Here is a 22029-nt window from a genome sequence, read left to right as displayed (position 1 = left end):
AAGTAAAAGGCGGGCATTTGGGGGACGGAGAGGCGTTGTCGCCTGTTGATGACGTAATAGCACACAAGCCGGGCGAGGGAAGAGGCGGCGGTGAGAATAGGCGTCACGGAGAGCGACCCTCGCATTGCCCCCATGCCCAGATTTCAACTTCAGAGACCGGCCTGACCTTTGACCTGCGTTGACCTGTGACCCCTCTTTCCTTGGGGGAAGTTTCATCCATGGACCCTCCTAATGCTAAAGGCCTCTCAGGCCCCTGTTAAGCAGAAGCATGTCCAGAGCACCCCAGGGGGCTGCAGCAGCACCCTTGCCCCCTCCCCCACCCCCTCCTCCCCCACCGCCTCCTCCCAGGCTATGTGGGGCTCAGCTCCTCAAGGCTGCGCTGGAGCAAGTGGACCCTGGGGACCAGGACGGTGTTCGGGAGCTCCTGAGGCGCCGGAGGACCAGGTGGGGAGCGCCTGTGGGGGGTTGTGGGAGGGAGGGCATCCCTGCCTCTCAGTGGGGGTCAGGAGGGGCGCTTTTCAGGCCTCTGCGGTGCTGCCCAGAGTGCTGCTCTCTCTCTCCTTGTCTCGGAGGAAGGAGGGGGGCAGCTGCCACCCAGTCAGAGGAGTGGGGTACTATTATCATTATCATCATCATCAGAATCTTGCCCATGCCATAGTCCTTGTGAAAACGTCTTGGATGGCAGTGGTTTCACGTAAGATAAGACACATGCATGGAGGAGGAGAGGCTGTCTGCAGATGGCTCCTTGCAGGCAGCAATGCTTCCGAAACTGCAGGAGGGGAGAGTTGCGCTGGTGCTCAGGCCCTGCTTGGGGGCTTCCCCAAAGAGTCATCTGGTTGGCCACTGTGAGAACAGGATGCTGGCCTGATCCAGCAGCCAGACTCTTATGTTCATATGCAGGCACCCCCAAACTCAGCTACAACTCCCGTCACCCCTAGCTAACAGGACCAGTGGTCAGAGATGATAAAGTCCCAAAACATCTGGAGGGCTGAGTTTGGGGATGCCTGTTCTTATGGAATGTCTGGGTCCAGAGGCAGTTTGTCTACATTCCTAGGTTTCATTGAAAATACGGAAATGCAAATTGCACCATATGCTTTCTTAAAAGCTTAGGATTGTGTGATTTCTAGAATCACAGAATTGTAGAATTTCGTAGAATCTAGTCAAGCTTCTTCATACTGAATCCACTTGGCAAGGATTTCCAGTAGGCTTAATAACCCTGGCACTATTGGTTGAGATGTTGTGATGTCTATGATGCCTACAAGCTTCATTGCTCAGAGGGGCAGTTGGTACTGTGTCATGTTCACGGTATCCTCTTCCACTACCTGTGTTTTTTGGCTTCAAAAATGGCAGATTGGCTTTGCAGCCATCAGCCTGAACCTGCAGCATCTATATTTGGTGTGAGCAGCTTGGACAAAAGAGAAGCTCTTGTGACCTTGTGCCATTTCCCCAGTCAATTTTTCTTAATGCTTGATTAGGGGTGTGCATCTGTGATGGTTTCATTTGCAACGTGCCACTGAAATGTTCTACTTCCAAAAAGTTCTCTCTGCTTGGAAAGAAGATGCTTGCCTTTTAATGTGGTCCATTTTGTCTCATTAGGGCTCCAATTTCGCATTGCTGCCATTTCCATTTCCTGTAAGCCACGGAGCACCACCACCCCCAAGAGGCAACTTCCCTAGATTGCTCCTATTAAGTGTTTGGGGAGGAGAGCCTTGTTAATTATGCAGGGGGCGAAAGTGCTGCTAATGTTGCGCCGGCCCCTAAGTGGCTCTTAAGAGACTGACTCTCTCTCTCTTTTCCAGCTTCAGCATGCATTTGAAGTGGCTCCTTTTCAACCACCCCGTGTCTTCCTTAATCCAAGAAGGTCCCCAGTGAGTATGGGATTTATTCTTTACTACAAAAGGAAACTGTGAAGTAGCAACCTGCTGAGGAGGTGGGAGTTTGAACTATGCTGCACAGCTACTCCATACCTTTTCATGCATTCTTGAATTATGTTAATAGTTCACCCTTCCTCCAAGGAGCACAAAATGGTGTTTTATCCCCATAATAGCCCTGTGAAGTAGAGGGCTCTGTAGCTTCTCAGACTGGAGAAGCGGCTTGAACCTGGGTCCCAGCCCTCTGCTTTTTGATGGTATGTTTCAGGATTGTGTATATTTCATAGCTGCACTGAAAGTACAGTTTTCTTTGTGTGAAAGCAAGCGTCCAAGTCCTTGCCTGGTCCAGTCAGGGGGCAGTGCTAACTGAGCCAGTTCTTAGAACTGTAGAGTTGTAAGGAACCCTGAGGGTCCCAGATGTCAAGAGGGTGGGGTGTTCAGGCACTGCCTTGCTCCTTCCCCCTCTCACCATCACGGGCAGGGCTAGGAAAGCAAGAAGCAAGTGCTATAAACTTTTCAGTTTAGGGAAAAGGCCAGCAGGAGGCAACGCGAGAGAAGTTTATGAAATGCAGGCATGCAGAAAGTGGATAGAGAAATGGTTTTTCTCCCTCTTTCATCACACTGAAATTTGTGGACATCTGATGAAGTTGAGCGTTGGAAGATTCAGGTCAGATAAAACAAAGTATTTCTTCATGCAACACACAGGAGGCAGTGATGGCCCCCAACTTGGATGGCTTTAAAAGAGAATTGGACAAATTCATGGCAATCAATGGTTCCTAGCCAGGTTGGCTCTGCTCTGCCCTCCACTGTCGGAGGCAACAATTAATCTGAATACTAGTTGCTGGAAGAAAGAAAATTCCACCTAAACATTAGGAAGAACTTCCTGACAGTAAGAGCTGTTCGGCAGTGGAATTTGCTGCCAAGGAGTGTGGTGGAGTCTCCTTCTTTGGAGGTCTTTAAGCAGAGGCTTGACAGCCATCTGTCAGGAATGCTTTGATGGTGTTTCCTGCTTGGCAGGGGGTTGGACTGGATGGCCCTTGTGGTCTCTTCCAACTCTATGATTCTATGATTCTATGAAATTGCAGGAGGAGAGGGGGCTGCTCTTGTGCTGAGATCCTGCTTGTGGCCTTCCTTCCCACAAGGGGCATATGGCTGACCAACGTGAGAAGAGGTTGCTGGACTAGATGGAGCCCCCTTGGCCTGATCCAGCAGCCTCTTCATATGTTCTTAAGTAATAGTTTCAGCTTGTATACATTTCTCAGATTGCAAAAGGCTTTTAAAAAAAGTAGGTCTCAGATTTTAGTACAGCGGTCTTTCTTCTTCTCCTCCTCCTCCAGATGTGGCCTGGTGGCCTTGTGGATGGCTGGGGCGCTGCTCTCTCCCCCCAAGGCTGTTTCCCTGGAGACAATTGTTCAGGTGGCTTTGGAGAGAGGCTACACAGCCCAGGGGGAAATGTTCTCAGGTGGGTCGCCAAGAAGGGGAATGGCAGACACCGCTGCCCAAACTGGAAACATTTTGCCTTGTGATCCGTTTCATCCCCCTGCATGAGCCTGGCAGAGACGTGAGTGGCAGGGTGGGGGTGGGGGTGGGGGGGCCTGCCTAGATGCTGCTCTGGAAGCACCCCAGCCCCACCAACTCCTCCCTTGCCCTTTTGGTCTGCTTGCTCCAGCTGCCAACATGTCCAAGCTAGCTGAGGAGGTGTTCCCCTGCCAGGCGGAGCTGCTCTCTGGAGGCCTGGGGGGAGAAAACTACCGAAGGATTCTTAATCACCTTAGCCAAGGCTTCCCTGTGTTGATACCGTATCCTTCCTGGTGGAAAAGGGGAGGGATATGGGGAGCTTTCTTCACAGAATGTTTCATGTTTGCTTTCTTCACAGAATGGTAGGGTTGGAGGGGACCCCCCAGGGTCATCTAGTCCAACCCTCTACAATACAGGAATCCCTGACATTGGCTCATCTGATCTCCGCTTAATAACCTCTCTATCTGCAGAATTGTAAAATCTGAATTGTAAAATCTGAAGGGGTCATTTAGTCCAACCCCCTGCAATCCATGACAGATGGACACACAACCTTTGCTCAAAAACTTCCAAGGAAGGAGAGTCCACTGCTTTCCAAGGGAGTCCATTCCACTGTCAAACAGCTCTTACTGATGTCAAGTTCCTCCTGATGTTTAGTCGGAATCTCCTTTCTTGTAACTTGAAGCCAATGGTTCAATTCCTACCCTCCAGAGCAGGAGAAAACAAGCTTGATCCATCTTCCATGCGACAGCCCTTAAGGTATTTGAAGATGGCTCTCATATCTCCTCTCCATCTCCTCTTTTCTAGGCTAAACCATAGCTGCCAAGTCTCCCATATTCCCCGGGAAATCCCCGTTTTTCCAGCTGTTCCTAGCTGAAAAAACTGATTTTTTTGTTTTTCCCCGCTTTATTCTGGCGCGGCGGCCATTTTGGAACTGGGCAAAACAGCATCAAAAGTCACTTTTGAGCATGCTCCGCCCAGTTCCAAAATGGCGGCAGCACTATTTCCGGTCTGCTACTTCCGCCCGCTCCCTTATTTCTTCGACAGCAACTTGGCAGGTATGGGCTAAACATACCCAGCTCCTTCAACCGTTCCTCATAATGCTTGGCTTCTGGACCCTTAATCATCTCATTCCAGCTTGTCAATCACCTCCTTAAACTGGTGCCCAGAACTGGACACAGGACTCCAGGTGGGATCTGTTCAAGGCAGAAGAGAGCAGGACTATGCCTTCCCTTGATCTGGATACTAGAGTGTAGCAGCAGAAAACAAGCTTGTTCTAGGCTCAGATGAGCTGGTCCAAGGCTAGGTCTGCCTTGTCCCAGGGGTTGCCCTTCTGCCAGGCCCTCTTCCGCCTAGGCTTCTCTGGCGAGACAGGTGCCCCGAGCAGCCCTGCTTGCCCTCCTCTGCTCTGCCCAGGTGAACAAGACTCTCTTCACCCAGACCTTAACATCCAGCGCAGCTACGACGAAGACTCCAACCACGAGCCCTGCCTCCGGAGGGGCTACAAGGCTCACTGGGCCATTGCCTCGGGTACGTTCTCCAGTTCACAGTAACTCCTCACAGGAAGGCAGCCTGTGCCTGGCTTCTCCCTCTCCTCCAAGGCTCCAGAGGAGGGAAATGGCTCTGCTGGCAAGGCAGGGCACTGCCCAGGAGGGGGCAGCAGTGCCCAGGCTGGTGCTGTGTGCCTTGGGCCTCCCTCTTCCCAGGCCACTGCTTGCACTCAATTGCTCAATGCTCAATTCCAGGGCATATGACTCCCCAATCTGCACCAACAACTTTTTCCTGCAACCTCTCAAACCATCCCCTGCCTGGGACCCTTATGTTGCTCTAGCTTTAAAGCAAATGCTTCAAGCACAGCCCTCTTTTTTTGTAGTTCTAAGTTTCAACAGTTTTATCGTATATACAGTCAAAACACAAATACGTCTTTTCTCCTTTTTGTTGTTGACGTCTCGCCCCTTTTTCCATGGAGTTGTTGTTTCTCCCCTTCTGCTGTGTGCTGTCTTCTGTCTATCAGATTGTAACCACAATATTATAACCTAATTACTTGTGCACTCATAGCTCAAAACCAGCTTTTTTCTCTTGCACTCCTTACATTTTTCATGGGGTGGGGTGGGCATCACTTTCTGACACAAGCACAGTCTGGCATTCTGTGGCATAAATAGATGCAAAATCCACCATGGTGAAGCCAGTAGTGCTTGAAGTGCCAGACTAGGACTCTGGGAGAGACCAGGGTTCAAATCCCGCCCACGAAGCTCCCTGGGTGTGACTTTGAGAGCCAGTCACAGTCTCTCAGCCTGGTCTACCTCACAAGTTTATTGTTGGGGATTAATGGAGCAGAGAGAACGATGTACACCATCTTGAGTTCTTTGGCCGTACTTTTTGGGGTGGTTTTTTTTTAAAAAAAAAATTATTTGGTTTTTCACATTAAAGCTTTACAGTCAATTACCCAACATACAACATAAAAACAAGTTTCCAAAGAATCTCCTGGACTTCCCTCCTCCCCTTTGTGGGTCCTATTGTTAATCATTTCCTCCTGCATCTTTTATGATAATCCAGATCTTTTACATCTTCATTATGTCCAAAATTCAACATTAAACTACAAGTGTTATTTCAATCCTACTAACGATTTTAGCTGTTTACAATGGTTTTTAAGACAAATTATAAATCCCCCCACTCCTCATTAAAATTTTGGTCTTCCTGATTTCTGATTCTTCCGGTCATTTTTGCCATTTTGGCATAAACCATCAACTTAATCTGCCATTCTTCTTTGGTACGGACTTTCCATCTCTGGGCCAATAGCATCTGAGCAGCTGTGGTCGCATACATAAATAGTCTTTTCTGCGCCCTTGGGATTTCGGCACCCCTTCCTTGGCCGTTCTTTGAGTGCAAAGCAGACCCAAGTGCCAGCTCAATGGGTTCCCTGCGATCCAAAGGCTGCCAGTTCAGGACCAGGGCTGTCCAAACAGTTGCACCCAGGTCACCTTCATAGACCTCTCTCTTTTCCCTCCTTCTACCCAGGAGCTCTGCTGGGTCTGGAGGACAGCAGTGTCCAGCTGGCCGCCTGTCAGGAGGACGAGGAGATCCGAGGCCTCTTCCATGCCACCCCAGCCATGGCCTCAACCCTCTCGCTGGACTCTCCCGCAGCAGAGACCTATTTGCTCTCCAAGCAGGGCAAGAGCGGCCGCTACCAGCTCTGGCACTATTCCCAGGTGGAGGCCAGCAACGGGCAGTTGACTGACTTCAGCCCCAAGCGGGCAGCCGATGGAAAGGTCTACATTGTGCCAGCTGGGGGGGTGCGCGAGGGGCTTTGCGGGAAGGCAGTGCTTCTGCGGCCGGCTGGGCCAGAGTGCTTCCGGCCACGCTGAGCTGGCCAGGAGGAGGAACCGCTTTCCAAAGCTCCAACCGGAACCAAACGGACCAGGAGCCAGAAGACCTTGTGGATACAGATGGGACCTTTAGCAACTGCCATTGGGCACGATAGCTGTGGAGCCTCTTTGTGCAGGCGCAGTATACCCCCCTGAGTACCAGCTGCAGGGGTCAGACATGAGGCGGGCTCATGCCTTTATGCCAGGGGTCAGCAAACTTTTTCAGCAGGGGGCCCGCTCCACTGTCCCTCAGACCTTGTGGGGGGCCGGACTATATTTTGAAAAAAAAATATGAATGAATTCCTATGCCCCACAAATAACCCAGAGATGCATTTTAAATAAAAGGACACATTCTACTCATGTAAAAACAACAGGCAGGCCCCACAAATAACCCAGAGATGCATTATAAATAAAAGGATACATTCTACTCATTTAAAAACATGCTGATTCCCGGACCATCCGCGGGCCGGATTTAGAAGGCGATTGGGCCGCATCCGGCCCCCGGGCCTTAGTTAGTTTGGGGATCCCTGCTTTATGCCTTAGGAGCGGCGCAGGGGCACCTGGCCTGCCTGGAAACAGAATTGTGGGACAAATTCTTTCATTGCAGGGGGTTGGACTAGATGACCCTGGAGACCCTTTCCAACTTAAATTCTGTGAAATGGCCTTGTCTTGGGTGAGAGACCCCATCCACCAATGGGTAGCTCTCCTGTGCCAGCTGAACTGCCTGGGAAAGAAACAGGAACAGGCTGTGTTTTTATTGCATTTATACCCCAGCTTTTTACTTTTTAGGAATTCAAGGTGGCATGCATCGTTTCCTTCCTTCCCATTTTATCCTCACAACCACCCGTGAGGTAGGCTGGGCTGAGAGAAGCAGTGACCCTAGGGGCCCCCAGCTTCATGGCCGAGAGGTTTTTTGAACACTGGCCTCCCAGGTCCGGGCTGACACTCAAACCACTACGCCCCACTGCCCAAACTCCTATCCAACTGCAAGCACGGAGTTTATTTCTGCTTCCTGCCCCAGCACATGAACACCCCAGCAACTCACTCCGACCGTCACCTAAAGCTGGCAAGGCCCTTGGCTTCTGGAGGAGTTGAAAACAAGGAGGCCATTTCAATCCCTGGCTGTGGGCCAGGCTGACCAGGTTGCTGCTGTGAGAGCCCAGAGCCCCCCACCCACGAAAGAGGCGGCCCGTTGCATCTCTGCATGAGTCCCTGGGGCCACCTGCCCTCCTTGTAGCTGCCACACACAGAACAGCAAGTTGGTCAACTTAGGCCCTTGCATACGCCCCAAGGTGTCGCATCTCGGGTTAAAGAGTGACCCAGGCCCCCACTTTTTGGAATACCAAAAGGTCCTGTCTGGCTTTTATGGGAGTGTGGCAGACTCTCTTGGAGAAAGGCACTCCAGCCAGCTCTTTTGTGCCCAGGAGGACTTGGCCTTCTCTGCCACAGAACCAAGAACACCAAATCCCACTTCACCTGCCGAGCCGTCCAGGTGGGCCCTCAGGAGAGGCTGGCTTGGCTGAGGCTTCTGGGGCAGGCAGGAAGAGCAAGAGGCCATCTCTTCACTGCTGCCTTCCCAGAATAGCGAGCTGTCAAGGACAAAAAAAAAGGGGAGCCTGGAATTTCCTTTCCTTTTGGAGCCAAGCCAAGCCAGTCCAATGCCAATAATAACCATTTGTGCATTTTTTAAAAAAAGAACACAATAGAATAAGCTAATCGGGGAAACGGGAAAGATAAATTTGCCCTCCGGGAGTGTATTCTACATCTAGCTGCATTGCCAAAACTGATTTTGAGGGAATGTGCGTCCAACAGAGAGAAGGGGAGGAAATGTTGGGTCCAGTCATGCCTCTGCTAGGGAGTGTGTGTCTGGCCAGCCCTTGGGTGAGTCACCCCTCTCGGCCTCAGTTTCCCCACCTCTGCAAATGGTTCCCTGCTCCCCACGGCTGCATGCCTGTTCCGAGTTGGAGGTTGTTTGAAAGCGCTTTCGAAAATTAAAAGAAAAACAGCAACGGAATTGTAGTTTTGTGCCTCGAGATATCTCTGCGTGGAAGGATTTGCCCCAAGGTGCAGAGTGGTTGCCCGTTTTTGAGGGTGAAACACTCCAAGCAGACTGCTGGCTTTGGGGGTGCTCTGGGGCCCAGAAGGAGCAGTGTTCAGGGTCCATGGGGTCCTTTGACACAAAGCACAGCCTGCCCCACCCCATGCTATTTCCATCTCCCTCTCCTGCTCCGCACCCCTTCCTGGGGAGGGTCTCTGGTTGTGGCAACGGGAAATGGAGCAGTCTTTGTGTCCTGCTCCCAAAATAGCTCCCCTTTCCTTGTTGCACGCAGGCTAGGATTTCCAGGGTGACAGTCGTCTGCCGGTCCCTCCCTGCTGGGACCTTTGAACCCTCACAAACAGATCTCTGTCACGAAGGCTGTCTCGCTGTGCAGGTTTTGGGGGAAAGCCTTGTAGATCCTCATGCAAATTGGGGTGGGGGTCTTGCCTGTCATGCCTCTCCGTCTCTGCTGGGCAGTCTTCCAGCCCTCTTCTCTGTGGGTCACAGCCTCTAAAGCCGCACTCTCATCTGTGCACGTGTAGATGAAAAATAGGGGGCCAGGAGCAAAAGCAAATGGGGCTGGGCTGGATGGCCCCTTCCAATTCTGTGGTTCTAAGAAGTGCATGGGGACAGGTGGGCTTCTTTCACCATGGGCTGGGGAGGGAGGAATCTGGTCCCTCCTAAACAATCAACACTTTGGTAAAGGCTAAGCCAGAATCTTTTGAAGATTCATTTCATTCTCTCTCTCATTATCCAACCTTGAAAGAAAGTTAAGACGCAACAGCACATTGCTTGTAGTTATTTATGTCCCTTAAAAAAAGAAAAACTTTTTTGCGTACAAAAATTTACAGAAACACATACATTCAAATACAGAGGAGCGGCTCCCTTCTCTAGCGGGACGAAGGACAGCCACTGTCCCCTCCCAACCACCATTATAAAAAAAACTACACACACAAACACACCCAGGGAGATCCTACCCTCTGGGTTCTGCTTGTTAAAACTAACCCAAATTCAGCACCCAAAAAAATAGGCAGCCTGGCAATTTGGGGGGCAGTGGAACTCTACCATTTCTGCAGCAATTGGGGAAGGTGTTCTCCCCCAACCGCTTTGGTGCAACAGATTGTAAAAGCAACAAACTGCTCCTGTTTGTCTTGGCAGAGTTAAGTTATCTGGACGCCAGGAAAGTTAACGGTCAAAGCAGAGGGAAGACACAACTTTCTCTATACTCCCCAAACCCTGAAGAGAAACACAAGTATTTCGCTTGACCAATGCCCCCAGGCTGTGGCTCAGGTGTGGGCGGAGCTTATTTTGGGGAGGAGGAGCAGATGCAAGCCCCGCCTCCAACTTGGTCTCTCCAGACATCTGGGAAACAGGCACAACCAGCACTGTGGTTCAAAGTCTTGACCCTAAACCAGGCACTCCAATAAACCCACGCCCCCAAACTCAGTTCAAACACCTCTGGTGAGCTGTCTTGGCCCACGGAAGTCTTTACTGTCCACCACGTGCAGGACAGCAGTCGGGGCGGGGGGGTGGTGGTTTACACCACATCCGTCACGCCAATAAATAAACTTTGCGGTGCAAAAACCAGCCGGCCCCTTCCAAAAGGCCCCCTGGGGCTCTTCCAGTTCTACCCCAGGCCTTGTATCCCCCTGGTTGCAGTAGCATATCTGGCTGAATAAATTAAACGGCAGAGTCCCGGGGGCACAAGGCAGCCCCCCGTCTCGACGTGTCGGCTGCATCTTCCTGGCTCACTCCCCCAGCATCCTCTCCAAGATGGCGATGAGGTTGTCCAGGCCCCAGAGGTATCCATCCTCCCGGTTGCCCTCCTGCCAGGGCAGGCGGTGAGTCAGAGTCTGCTTCTCGGGCAGCGGCACCGTCTTGCCAAAGTCGATCATCCACACCCGCGCCAGGCCCGTCTGGTCGTGGACAAAGAGAAGAGAGCTGCCCACCACCTGGGAGAGAGAAAGGGAGAGAGAAAAAGAGAACACGAATGACCGTGCCTTTCAGTGCCTGCTAAAAGCATCCTTGCTTCAGCCCAGTAAGGCTAGGCGATGTATATTGTCCAAAACCAGTGTGAAGTTCAAGTCGTGATCTCGGATTCAGAGTTTTTGTGACCTGGCAATATACTGTGAATCATGATGTGTGTGTCTGCTATGCAAAAATAACAATGTGGGGAAAACTGAAGCCAGCCAATGCCTCTACACAGCTCCATCCTTATTTCAGATATCGGGCACATCACGATGTTTAGCTGGTGATATATCGCAATGTTGAAAAGCAGGTATCGGCCAGCTCTGCTACCCAGGCGCTGAGAAATGCTGGTGTGAATCTGAATCTTTTTTTAAACTCTTTGTGGGGTACAATCAAAGAGGTGTATAGGTTTCATGAAATAAATATAATATTCGTCAACGCAGATCCGGGATTCCAAAGTGGGTTTGCTGGCAGGGGGATGTGTAAAGCAAAGAAGCTTGGTTTACACAGGGTTTCTTATGTGTCCTGGCATTGCAACTTTGCTGTTATTTTTATCGATTATAACTTAGCGATGGTCTATTGCAGGCACATCCAACTCGCAAGAGACTGCAATCTACTCCCACTATAGTCACCGGGGTGACTGGCAGGCCGTCTGGCCCTATTGGCGGACGCGATAGGGCAACCTACTCCCACTATAAAAAAAAAACTGGCAGTGATCTACCTATTGCAATTGTTGTGAGCAAATTATGTGCCAAGATCCTGAAAGTTACTTTTATTGTATACTGTCCTAATGGATTGGAGAATATTTATCGATATAAGTCGTTTGTTTTAAGCCTTTGTTTTTAGATTAAGGCTTGTTTGCATTGGATCAGACTGACGTGCGATCTTCCTTGCGCATCCTGCCGTTTCTTCAGCTTGCAAACCACCTTTACCTTTTTTTTAACCTTAGAAAGGCAGCATACAAACAGAAAGCGAAAACGAGATGATAGAGCACCCTAGCTCCTGCTTGGCGGAGGAATAAGAGGAAGGGGCCCCAAAGGCAAGCACCCAAATTCCCTACAGCAAGCAGCCCACCAGATGGGTCCAGAAGTTCCCCCCCCCCGTCCCACGGAAGGAGACCCACCTCGTGCGTCTTGAAGAACTCGGACTGTTCGAGTGCCAGCCTGACTTCCTGCAGCCGCTCCAGGTAGCTGGTCTGGGGAAAGAGAAAGGGAAGACGTGAAAGGAGATATGATGGTCCCTTCCCAAATTCTATGGCCTTCCCGGAGCCATAACTGGGGCAGGTGCCAGGAAGACCCAGGAGGAAATGGGCTGCCTTTTCCCAAAAGTGGGCAGGGGGCCACGGTTATCTTAAAAGCAGCATGTTAAGGAAAAGTGTGGAAAGTGTCAAATGGGGCCCCCTCCCTACAAAGGGCTTAGTGCCCTCGGGCAGAATCCGGACCCTTACCAGGACTCTCCTGTCTCCGTCCACAAAGTCCCAGAAGGCCTGTGTCACCTGCTCCGGCTGGCGGGTCTTCTTGAAGCTGGTGTTGCAGGTGCCGTCTGCTTTCTTGGAAAGAGAAAGACACACAAATTCAGACTATCGGGAAATGAGGCAGCCTCAAAAACCAGCGCTGCGTCTGCAGGATCCAACGATGAGCAGAGCCAAAGGGGCTTAGAGGCTCCACCTCTGTGCTTTCCCAGTGGCTATGGAGAATTAATTTTTAAAAGGCTGCGAGGACAAAGCTGTGTCGGTTTGTTTTGAGGCTGAATCGATTCAAACGCAAACGTTGGTGCATTATGACGAATAGCCCTGGCAGCTTCAGAAACGGGACCCTCCCCCCATCAAAATCATAAGAGCGTAAGAAGAGACAGCTGGATGAGGCCAATGGCCCATCTAGTCCTGCATCCCGTCCTCACAATGGCCAGATCCCCATAAGAACCTAGGAATCGTGATAGACTGCTCCTAGAGCTGGAGGCTCTGTAAGACCATAAAAAAGAGCCTGGGCTGCTGGGTGAGGCCAAAAGTGGCACATCTAGTCCGGCCTCCTCTTCTCAAAGGGGCCAACTAGATGCCCTGGGCAGGATCCGTGCACCAGAGCAGCTCTCCCTTCCTACAGTGGCTAGTAGCCCCCAAGAGTGCCCCTCCCTGCGGCCGCTCACCTTGATGCCTTCGATGCGGAAGCCGAGCGTGGTGGTGGAGCTGAGGGTCTCCCTCCACTGCATGTAGCGGGGCTTCAGGACGGCGCTCTGCGCATGCTCTTCCGCCGTGGGAGCCGCCGGGTCCACGGCCACCATCTTGTCGTACATGTCTCTGCGCGGACAGGGCTGCTGCCTTGCCTTCTCCAGCTCCTCCTCGAGGTACGTCCTGCACCGGGGAGGGAAGAGAAGCACAGGGTCAGGCGCCCATCTTGACGCAGCGTCTCCAGATCGGGGTCAGGCTGGATGACCTCCTGGTACCCCCTCCCCCCAGGTGGCTTGAAGGGCTCACCTAACTCCCATCTTGCAGTCCATGATGGAGGGCGCGTTGAAGCCAGACAGCAGGTCCTCCATCTGGATGTAGGTCTCTCCATCGCGCTCCACCACCCCATAATAAGCCGGGACGTAGGGCTGCAGCGTGTCACAGACCAGGTGCTCCATGCATTGCTGCTCGCTGGGGCAGTACTTCTTCAGGATGCGGCCAAAATCCCCGGCCCTGAAGTTGCCTGCGGGAGAGAAGAGACGAGGTATCAATAAGAGTTGGGGAGGGGGCAGGAGATGCTTGCAGCCGCCACCAACAGAGCATTGGGAAAGAAATTGAAAGCTGGTGTCACAATGCAAATGTGCGGTCCTGGTCACCTCTGCTCCAGAAGTGCAGAATTCAGAAAAGGGCAACTGAGATGATGGAGGGGCTGGAGAAAGAAGAAAAATGGCTTTTCTAGTTTGGAGAAAAGGCAGGCGAGCTATGGAACTCACTGCCACAAGAGGCAGGAATGGCTGCCTTTCCCTGCATTGCAGGGGTCTGGACTAGATGACCCTCGATTCTGTGACTTGGATAGCTTTGAAAAAGAGGGTTGGACAAGTTCAGGGAGGAGGAGAGGGCTTTGGATGGCTCCTAGCCAGAATAGCTCTGCCTCCACAGCCAGAGGCAGCCGCGCTTCTGAGCACCAGTTGCTGGGAACCCCGGGAGGGGAGATCTACTCCTGTGCTCTGATCCTGCTGGCGAGGTCCCCATAGTGGGCATCTGGTAAGCCCCTGTGAGCAAAACAGGCTGGCCTGGATGGCTCCCCTTTGGTCGGATCCAGCACGACTCTCCTTGCTCTCTTAAATCTTTGCCCAGTGAATAATCTGAGCAGTAAGGATGTAAGAGCCTGCAGGATCAGGCCCTCACCCCATCAAGTCCATCACCCGGCTCTGACCAGTTGCCCCAATCAATAGCAGCCATCAATATCTCCCTCCGTGAATTTGTCCTGGAGACCCAGCCACAATTGTACACATGCTCCCCCACAGGACCTCCCACCCAAACCAGCCTCCCCCCTCCAACCCCAGAGTTACCTGCATGGCCTGCCAGCTGGACCCAGGGGTAGCGCTTGCGGAAAGAGACCACACAGGGCGACCATTGCACCATGTTCCTCAGCTTCTTCCAGGGCTTGTTCTGCAAAGCAGAGGAAAAGCACCATGAGCCTCCCAGGACACACAGGAGAATTAGGGCCCTTTGGGGGCAATCTGGGGGGGGGGGGAGAACTGTGACCCTTTCCACTTGTCATTGCGCCCTGTGCTGCTTAAGCAGATGCCACTGCTAATAAAACAACCCCTGTGTTGCAAATTAAAGTCAAAATGCTGAGAAAAGGAGGCAACACGTCGACCAGTTCTTGGGCAAAAAATAACTGTTTTAATCTGTAGTTAACCATAAATCAGACAGTGATCCAGGGTAATCATCTGTTTCGGTTAATGCTTCTTCAACTATAAATCATACATTATAATCAGGTCAATAGCCGGCATGGACACGAATCTATACAGTCCATATTATTTTCACAACGCAAAAATACAGGAAGATACAGCAATAAGACAATAAAACAAACATACAACATACCTAGTACTTGCGTGTACTCTGCAGAACAGAGCCTTGGTTGACTAGGGTGTGACCTGTGGTGCTACTGTATATTAAGCTCTTTATTCCTTGCATCAGGTAGCAGGGGTTGTCTTATTGCTGTATCTTCCTGTATTTTTGCATTGTGAAAATAATATGGACTGTATAGATTAGGGTTAGGGTTAGGGCTTTCAAACTGCTAGGTGGGCAGGAGCTGGGACCGAGCAACAGGAGCTCACCCCATTGCAGGGATTCGAACCGCCGACCTTCTGATCAGCAAGCCCCAGACTCTGTGGCGCCACCTGGGTCCGTAATTATAAATGTACTGTAATGTAATTAATGAATTAATGAAATGTAATAGTGATGTTTATTTTTGTATTATTGTAACTATTTGTTTTATTACTGTGGAATTTCCAAAAGAAAGCATTTGCAAAAATTAAAATAAAAAATAATAAGTTGCATTACTGAAATAAATGCACTTTTCGACAATATTCTAATTTTCCAAGTTTCACCTGTAGATATATAATAAGAAGCAAAAAGAGAAAGAGAAATCCCCAAATCCAACCCCCCCCCACTTTGAGGGATAGCAGTGGATCTGGCAGGTTGAGATGGAGACAGCTGGGGCAGCCAGATAAGCAGAACTGAACTGCAAGCAGAAATGCGGCCGCCACACCTCCACCAAATAAACCAGCATTTATTTCTCCAGCAACCGTCTGTGTGCAATGTACAAAACAAAGTTGAGGTGGAGGTCTGCCCTGAGGGGCCTACAATCTTCAGAACTAAGACAGTGGTGGGCACAGAGGAAGCTGTCTGAAGAAAGGCCAGGTCAGACTGCTTGGGGGGGGGGGGAATGCAGCCCACAGCCGGCCTTCCCTGCCTGTGTTCTCCGTTTATTTGTGAAACCCAATCAGACCCCATATTTCCAAAAGCAGAACTGGAATTCACCGGGGGGGGGGGGGAGAGCCCCACAGCCTGCAGAGGAGTCATTACCTGGGGGCTCTCAGTTTTGCTTTTGTTTTTGTTTATTAAATTTGCATACATCCAAAGATCACAGGGCAGTTCACGACATAAAGAACACAAAATACATAACAACCCAAGTAATTGAACCAAATAGTTTTGACTGAATTTTGAATACATGCGCAATTAATTGTAACCGTCTTGTCTTGGATTTTATGGCATTCTTATCTTCCTAAGAAGGCCATGCAAATCGCTGTTCTGAATAATGCTTTCCATAGGGTCAGGAAGGGGTTTATGGAAGGAGTTTATGGAACCGAGGGGGTGGGGTGCCCCCCCAAAGAAGTCTGCGAACCACTGGCCTGATTGAAACTGCAAAAAGCCAAAAGGGGCTGGTATAGGCATCCTGCACAAAGCCTGGAGGCCACCACTGAAGGAACCCTGCCTCTTTATTCTGCTTTTGCAGGGGGTGGACTAGATGACTCTAGGGGTCCTAACAACTCTATGACTCTCCTAGTTCTCTCTCTCTCTCTCTCTCTCTCTCTCTCTCTCTCTCTCTCTCTCTCTCTCTCTCTCTCTCTCTCATGCCTTGCACTTGAAGGAACCTTGAGCAGAGCCTGACAAATGAAACGAAGGCATATGGAGCCCCTTCTTCAGTCGCAGCCCCCAACCCAGGCAGGCCACAGCACTCCTACTTCCACACACACATCCCAAATCACAAGCAGAGATCCACTGTGCTCTGACTCTATCCAGTTGCACCTCAGCTCAGCGGAAAAACCTCCCTCTTCCTCCCGCATCGCTAACCGCAGCACGACAGAGTTTCCACTGTGAGCAGGAGGCAACAAGGGGGGTTGCTCAATTTGCCACAGCTGAAAAGTAAAGAGCAGCCTGGTGGCAGCGGCGGCAAAAAAATGACTTGACATCTGCCAAAAGGCCAAGCCTTATTGCCCAGGTGAGACAAGGAAGACTTGCTCAGGATGGTAGTGAGTGGCACTCTGCATATGCTCAGAAGCACCCTTGGTTTTTCGCACTTTGAAATTGGCAGGGCTGAGCCACTGCCAAGTTTATAAGAAGGGGCCAAGGGAGAGGGGGCCAGGGGTCTTGGCTCCAACTCCTGAACTAGTCCCCACCACCACTGATTATTATTATTATTATTATTATTATTATTATTATATTTGTTGTTGTTGTTGTTGTTGCTGCTGTTGTTGAAGATACCAGGGTGGTTTCACAACAGAAAAATAAAAAATGAAAATACAAAACCAATCCATGCCCTTCTGCCATCTTCTCCAACCCGGCACCTGCCAGATGCTTTGGACTACAATTCCCGTCCATGGGAACCGTAGTGCAAATCGCCTAGAGCAGGCATCCCCAAACTTCGGCCCTCCAGATGTTTTGGACTACAATTCCCATCATTCCTGACCAATGGTCCTGTTAGCTAGGGATCATGGGAGTTGTAGGCCAAAACATCTGGAGGGCCGCAGTTTGGGGATGCCTGGCCTAGAGCATACAGTTCAGCTATGGAACTCGTTGCTTCAGGAGGGCAGTGAGAGCTACCAACCTGGGTGGCTTCAAACTCCCAGAGGTATTTAAGCAAGGGGTTGGATTAGAGACCCCCAAGGGTCCCTTCCAACTCTACCATCCTGTGTGAACTCGGACTGGGCAAATTCATGGAGGACAAGGCGGCTGGAGAAAGCTCCTAGCCAGGATGCCTCTGCTCTGCCTCCACAGTCGGAGGCAGCCATGCTTCTGAAGGCCAGATGCTGGAAAATGCAGAGAGGGACAGTGTTGTTCTTGTGCTTCGATCCTGCTTGCTGGTTTTCCTCGGGGATCTGAAGGTCCCAAATCCCAAGAGAGAGAAAGAGGGAAGCGCAAGAACATCAGAAGAGCCCGGCTGCTGGATGAGGCCAACGGGGGCGCATCTAGTCCAGAACTTTCTTGCCACAGGGGCCAAATACCCCCAAATAAACTAGGAATCTAGATAGACTGCCTCTGGACCTGGAGGTTCCACAGGAGCCTAAGAGGAGCCTGCCTGCTGGATCAGGCCAAGGGCTCATCCAAGTCTAGCCTCCTGTTCCCACAGTGGCCACCCAGATGCCCCAGGGAGAAGCAGGACCTGAGCACAACATTTCTGCTGTCCAGCAATTGGCGATCTGAGGCATTTACCGCCTCTGGCAGTGGATGACATACACAGCCATTGTGGCTGGTAGCAACTGATAGCTGCGTCCCATAATTATCCATGAATTTGTCCAATCCCCTTTTAAAGCCATCTAGGCTGGTGGCTGGTGGCTGCTACACCCAATATGCCAGCAAGTTTGGAAAACTCAGCAATGGCCAGAGGATTGGAGAAGATCAGTCTACATCCCAATTCCAAAGAAGGGCAGTGCCAAAGAATGCTCCAACTACCGCACAATTGCACTCATTTCACACGCTAGCAAGGTTATGCTTAAAATTCTACAAGGCAGGCTTAGGCAGCATGTGGACCGAGAACTCCCAGAAGTGCAAGCTGGATTTCGAAAGGGCAGAGGAACCAGAGACCAAATAGCAAACATGCGCTGGATTATGGAGAAAGCTAGAGAGTTCCAGAAAAACGTCTACTTCTGCTTCATTGACTATGCAAAAGCCTTTGACTGTGTCGACCACAGCAAACTATGGCAAGTTCTTAAAGAAATGGGAGTGCCTGATCACCTCATCTGTCTCGTGAGAAATCTCTATGTGGGACAAGAAGCTACAGTTAGAACCGGATATGGAACAACTGATTGGTTCAAAATTGGGAAAGGAGTACGACAAGGTTGTATATTGTCTCCCTGCTTATTTAACTTATATGCAGAATTCATCATGCGAAAGGCTGGACTAGATGAATCCCAAGCAGGAATTAAGATTGCCGGAAGAAATATCAACAACCTCAGATATGCAGATGACACAACCTTGATGGCAGAAAGCGAGGAGGAATTAAAGAACCTTTTAATGAGGGTGAAAGAGGAGAGCGCAAAATATGGTCTGAAGCTCAACATCAAAAAAACCAAGATCATGGCCACTGGTCCCATCACCTCCTGGCAAATAGAAGGGGAAGAAATGGAGGCAGTGAGAGATTTTACTTTCTTGGGCTCCTTGATCACTGCAGATGGTGACAGCAGTCACGAAATTAAAAGACGCCTGCTTCTTGGGAGAAAAGCAATGACAAACCTAGACAGCATCTTAAAAAGCAGAGACATCACTTTGCCGACAAAGGTCCGTATAGTTAAAGCTATGGTTCTCCCAGTAGTGATGTATGGAAGTGAGAGCTGGACCATAAAGAAGGCTGATCGTCGAAGAATTGATGCTTTTGAATTATGGTGCTGGAGGAGACTCTTGAGAGTCCCATGGACTGCTAGAAGATCAAACCTATCCATTCTTAAGGAAATCAGCCCTGAGTGCTCCCTGGAAGGACAGATCGTGAAGCTGAGGCTCCAATACTTTGGCCACCTCATGAGAAGAGAAGAATCCTTGGAAAAGACCCTGATGTTGGGAAAGATGGAGGGCACTAGGAGAAGGGGACGACAGAGGACGAGATGGTTGGACAGTGTTCTCGAAGCTACGAACATGAGTTTGACCAAACTGCGGGAGGCAGTGCAAGACAGGAGTGCCTGGCGTGCTATGGTCCATGGGGTCACGAAGAGTCGGACACGACTAAACGACTAAACAACAAGGCTGGTGGCCATCACGGTCTCCTGTGGGAGGGAGTTACACAGTTTACCTCTGTGCTGCCTTAGGAACGCCTTCCTTTTAGCTGCCCTGAATCTTCCAGCATTCACTGGATGCCCACAAGTCCCCTGGTTACGATGGAGGGAGAAACACTCCTCTCGGTCCACTTTCTCTGGGCCATGAATAATTTTTCCACTTCTCTTTCCTCCTCTGACTCGCTCTTTCTCTCAGCTAAACAGCCCCAAATGTGGCAACCTTGCCTCACAGGGCAGTTGCTGCATTCTCTCTATCATTTTGGTTGCCCTTGGGCTGACCCTCTTCCAGCTCTGCAACTTCCTTTTCCAGTACATGCCGGGGCTCAAATCCCGATGCATACAGACAGGGTGCTTCTGAGCACATACAGAGTGCTTTCTGGTTTGTCACCAAGGATCCAGTCAGAACCCATGCAACTGGGACTTGGGGAAAAGTTTCCAGCTTCCAGGATACTATAATGATGATGATGATAATTGTATTAATAATACCCAGCCCAGGGGTTCAAAGCCTTTGTGCCTTCTTGCAAAGTGACCTTGGGTAGGCAAGTGACGCAGCCATAGCCTGCCACCCTCGCCACTCCCCCTAAACCTGTTCCACGCCCAGGCTGCCCTTTTGCCCTCTCTCTCTCTCTCTCTCTCTCTCTCTCTCTCTCTCTCTCTCTGTCTTTCCAAGATCTGCTTCCAACTGCCCCCCAGGCAGGATGGGAAAAAGAGCACGGGAGAGATCTTCATGGGAAATGGCAACAGCAGAAACCTCACCAGTTCCACCTGCCTTGACAGGTTGGGCTGGTTGGCACTGCCTGCGGGCGCAGCGCCCGGAGCGGCTGATGCCAAGTTTTCCACCTGCCTTTTGTAAACAGTCAGCGGTGTGAGTAGAGCCTGTACTCTCCCTCCCTCCCACCCCACAGAATCCCACAACTGTAAAGTGGGAAGGGAACTCAAGGGACATCTAGTCCAGCCCCCTGCAGTGGACGAAATGTCAGCAATGCATTTCTCACAGGGGAAACCGAGGCATGCCAGGAGGGTAGTAGCGATTTTCAGGTTCAGAGGCCTGCTAGGTTCATGCTCCAGTAGGAAGAAGCCCCACCCGCAGTCCCCCCCCAGCCCCATTTTGGCTCACCCCAAAACATCATCGACTATTAAAGGATGGAAAACAAAGGCAGCAGAAGCTCTGCAGACAGATTCACAAGTCCTCCTTACACTTTTATTCCGCCTTTTCTCCAAGGAGCTCAAAGGGGCACACAAGCTATCCCACCCTCTCCGTTTTTATTCTGTGAGCCGCTCTGAGATCTTGTGGTGTACAAATCCAATTAACAACAACTTTATCCTTACAACAACCTGGTGAGGAAGGTTAGAGAGACTGACCCAAATGAGAACCACTGAAAGTCGAGGGGCTGGGGGGGGGGCACACAACACTTTTTAGACGCCCTCCGCGGCAAAACTCTTCGCTTGCACTTCACATGGGGGGGGGGGCTTGGATGCTCCACCCCTTCCTGAAGGCTTGCATCCAGCACCCTGCCTGGCCGGAGGCACGGCGCTGAGCCCTACTCCGAGTAGACTCCTCCAATTGCACCGGCACGACTGACTCCAACCAGATCCCTGGCACTTAACGGGCCCCGGTAAAATCCTGCGCGTAGCTCTGAGGAAGACTTCGCTGGAACCGGGTGACCTCGCCAGCAGCACAGCTGAGCCGCTAAGCGTGGCTGCAACGTGGTTAAGACCGCTTGCAAACAGATATTCCGCCTCCCTCCGAAGATCCCAAGGCGCTTTGCAACAGAAAAACCCGCGCGCATTTAAAAGGGTCACCGATGGCTTCGGGAAAAAGGACTCCCCCAGTCCTGGCGTCTAGTCGCAGGGCATGAACATGCCCCCTGGACACGTGCAGAGCGTGCTCCACCGCGCCCAGCTCCTTGCTTCCAACCCCCACCCTACCTGAACCTCAATATTGCAGAGGAAAAGCCTCACCCTGCAGGCGCTCCGGTCCAGCTTTCTCATAGCCCCCGCGAGGCCCACAGCCGCATCCAGACGTGCGCGCAGCTCGTGCGCCAGAGGAAGCGTCCGCATAGTCCTCTGCGCTCAGGCGGCGCGTGGGGCCCTTTTATGCTCTCCGCTCCTCCTCGCCCCGCCCCTTCCCCTCCCGCGCTGGGCGGGGCATTTGGTGCTGATGATGCTGATCCCATCACGTTGCCTGGCAACGGGGGAATCTTGCGGCCGATTTTTCCATGACAGCGAAAGCGAAGAGAGAGAGAGAGAGAGAGCTGTTGCGCGCGCGTCCTGTGCGCAAGGCGGCAGCGGTTGCGCAAGGGAACCTGTCCTGGATGGGAGCAAAGGGGAAGCCGGGGCAGAGCTGCACCCAAACACACACTCCACTTGCCTCGCAATCCGTCCGTTGTTTTATTTGTGTGCCGCCTTTCCAAAGCTAGAGCCATGCTCAAGGGCAGCTTGCAACATAAAAAATTTTTTGACAATTTTTGGATGGCCATCTGTCATGGGTGGTTTAGTTGAGATCCCTGCATCATGGGGGTTGGGCTAGATGACTCTTGGGGTCCCGGGGTCC

The 22029-nt window shown here is 51.2% G+C and overlaps 2 protein-coding genes across 2 annotated transcripts; one reads left to right on the top strand and one right to left on the bottom strand.

Moving 5' to 3' along the window:
- The first annotated feature begins 44 nt into the window (after positions 1–44).
- ACTMAP (actin maturation protease) lies at positions 45–8760 on the top strand. Its single transcript, XM_035121021.3, has 6 exons — positions 45–444; positions 1800–1868; positions 3209–3333; positions 3541–3670; positions 4846–4916; positions 6405–8760. Exons 1-6 carry the CDS (start codon positions 269–271, stop codon positions 6749–6751), a joined length of 918 nt encoding a protein of 305 aa, XP_034976912.2. The 5' UTR covers positions 45–268; the 3' UTR covers positions 6752–8760.
- Positions 8761–9579: 819 nt separating this feature from the next.
- ITPKC (inositol-trisphosphate 3-kinase C) lies at positions 9580–21558 on the bottom strand. Its single transcript, XM_035120299.3, has 7 exons — positions 21438–21558; positions 14271–14370; positions 13228–13441; positions 12900–13104; positions 12205–12306; positions 11881–11952; positions 9580–10741 (listed from the first exon to the last, which is right to left on the bottom strand). Exons 1-7 carry the CDS (start codon positions 21534–21536, stop codon positions 10538–10540), a joined length of 996 nt encoding a protein of 331 aa, XP_034976190.3. The 5' UTR covers positions 21537–21558; the 3' UTR covers positions 9580–10537.
- Positions 21559–22029: the final 471 nt, after the last annotated feature.

Source organism: Zootoca vivipara, chromosome 6 (assembly GCF_965207765.1).
Source record: "Zootoca vivipara chromosome 6, rZooViv2.hap1.1, whole genome shotgun sequence".
NCBI lineage: Eukaryota > Metazoa > Chordata > Lepidosauria > Squamata > Lacertidae > Zootoca > Zootoca vivipara.
This window is presented reverse-complemented; position numbering and strand designations above follow the sequence as displayed.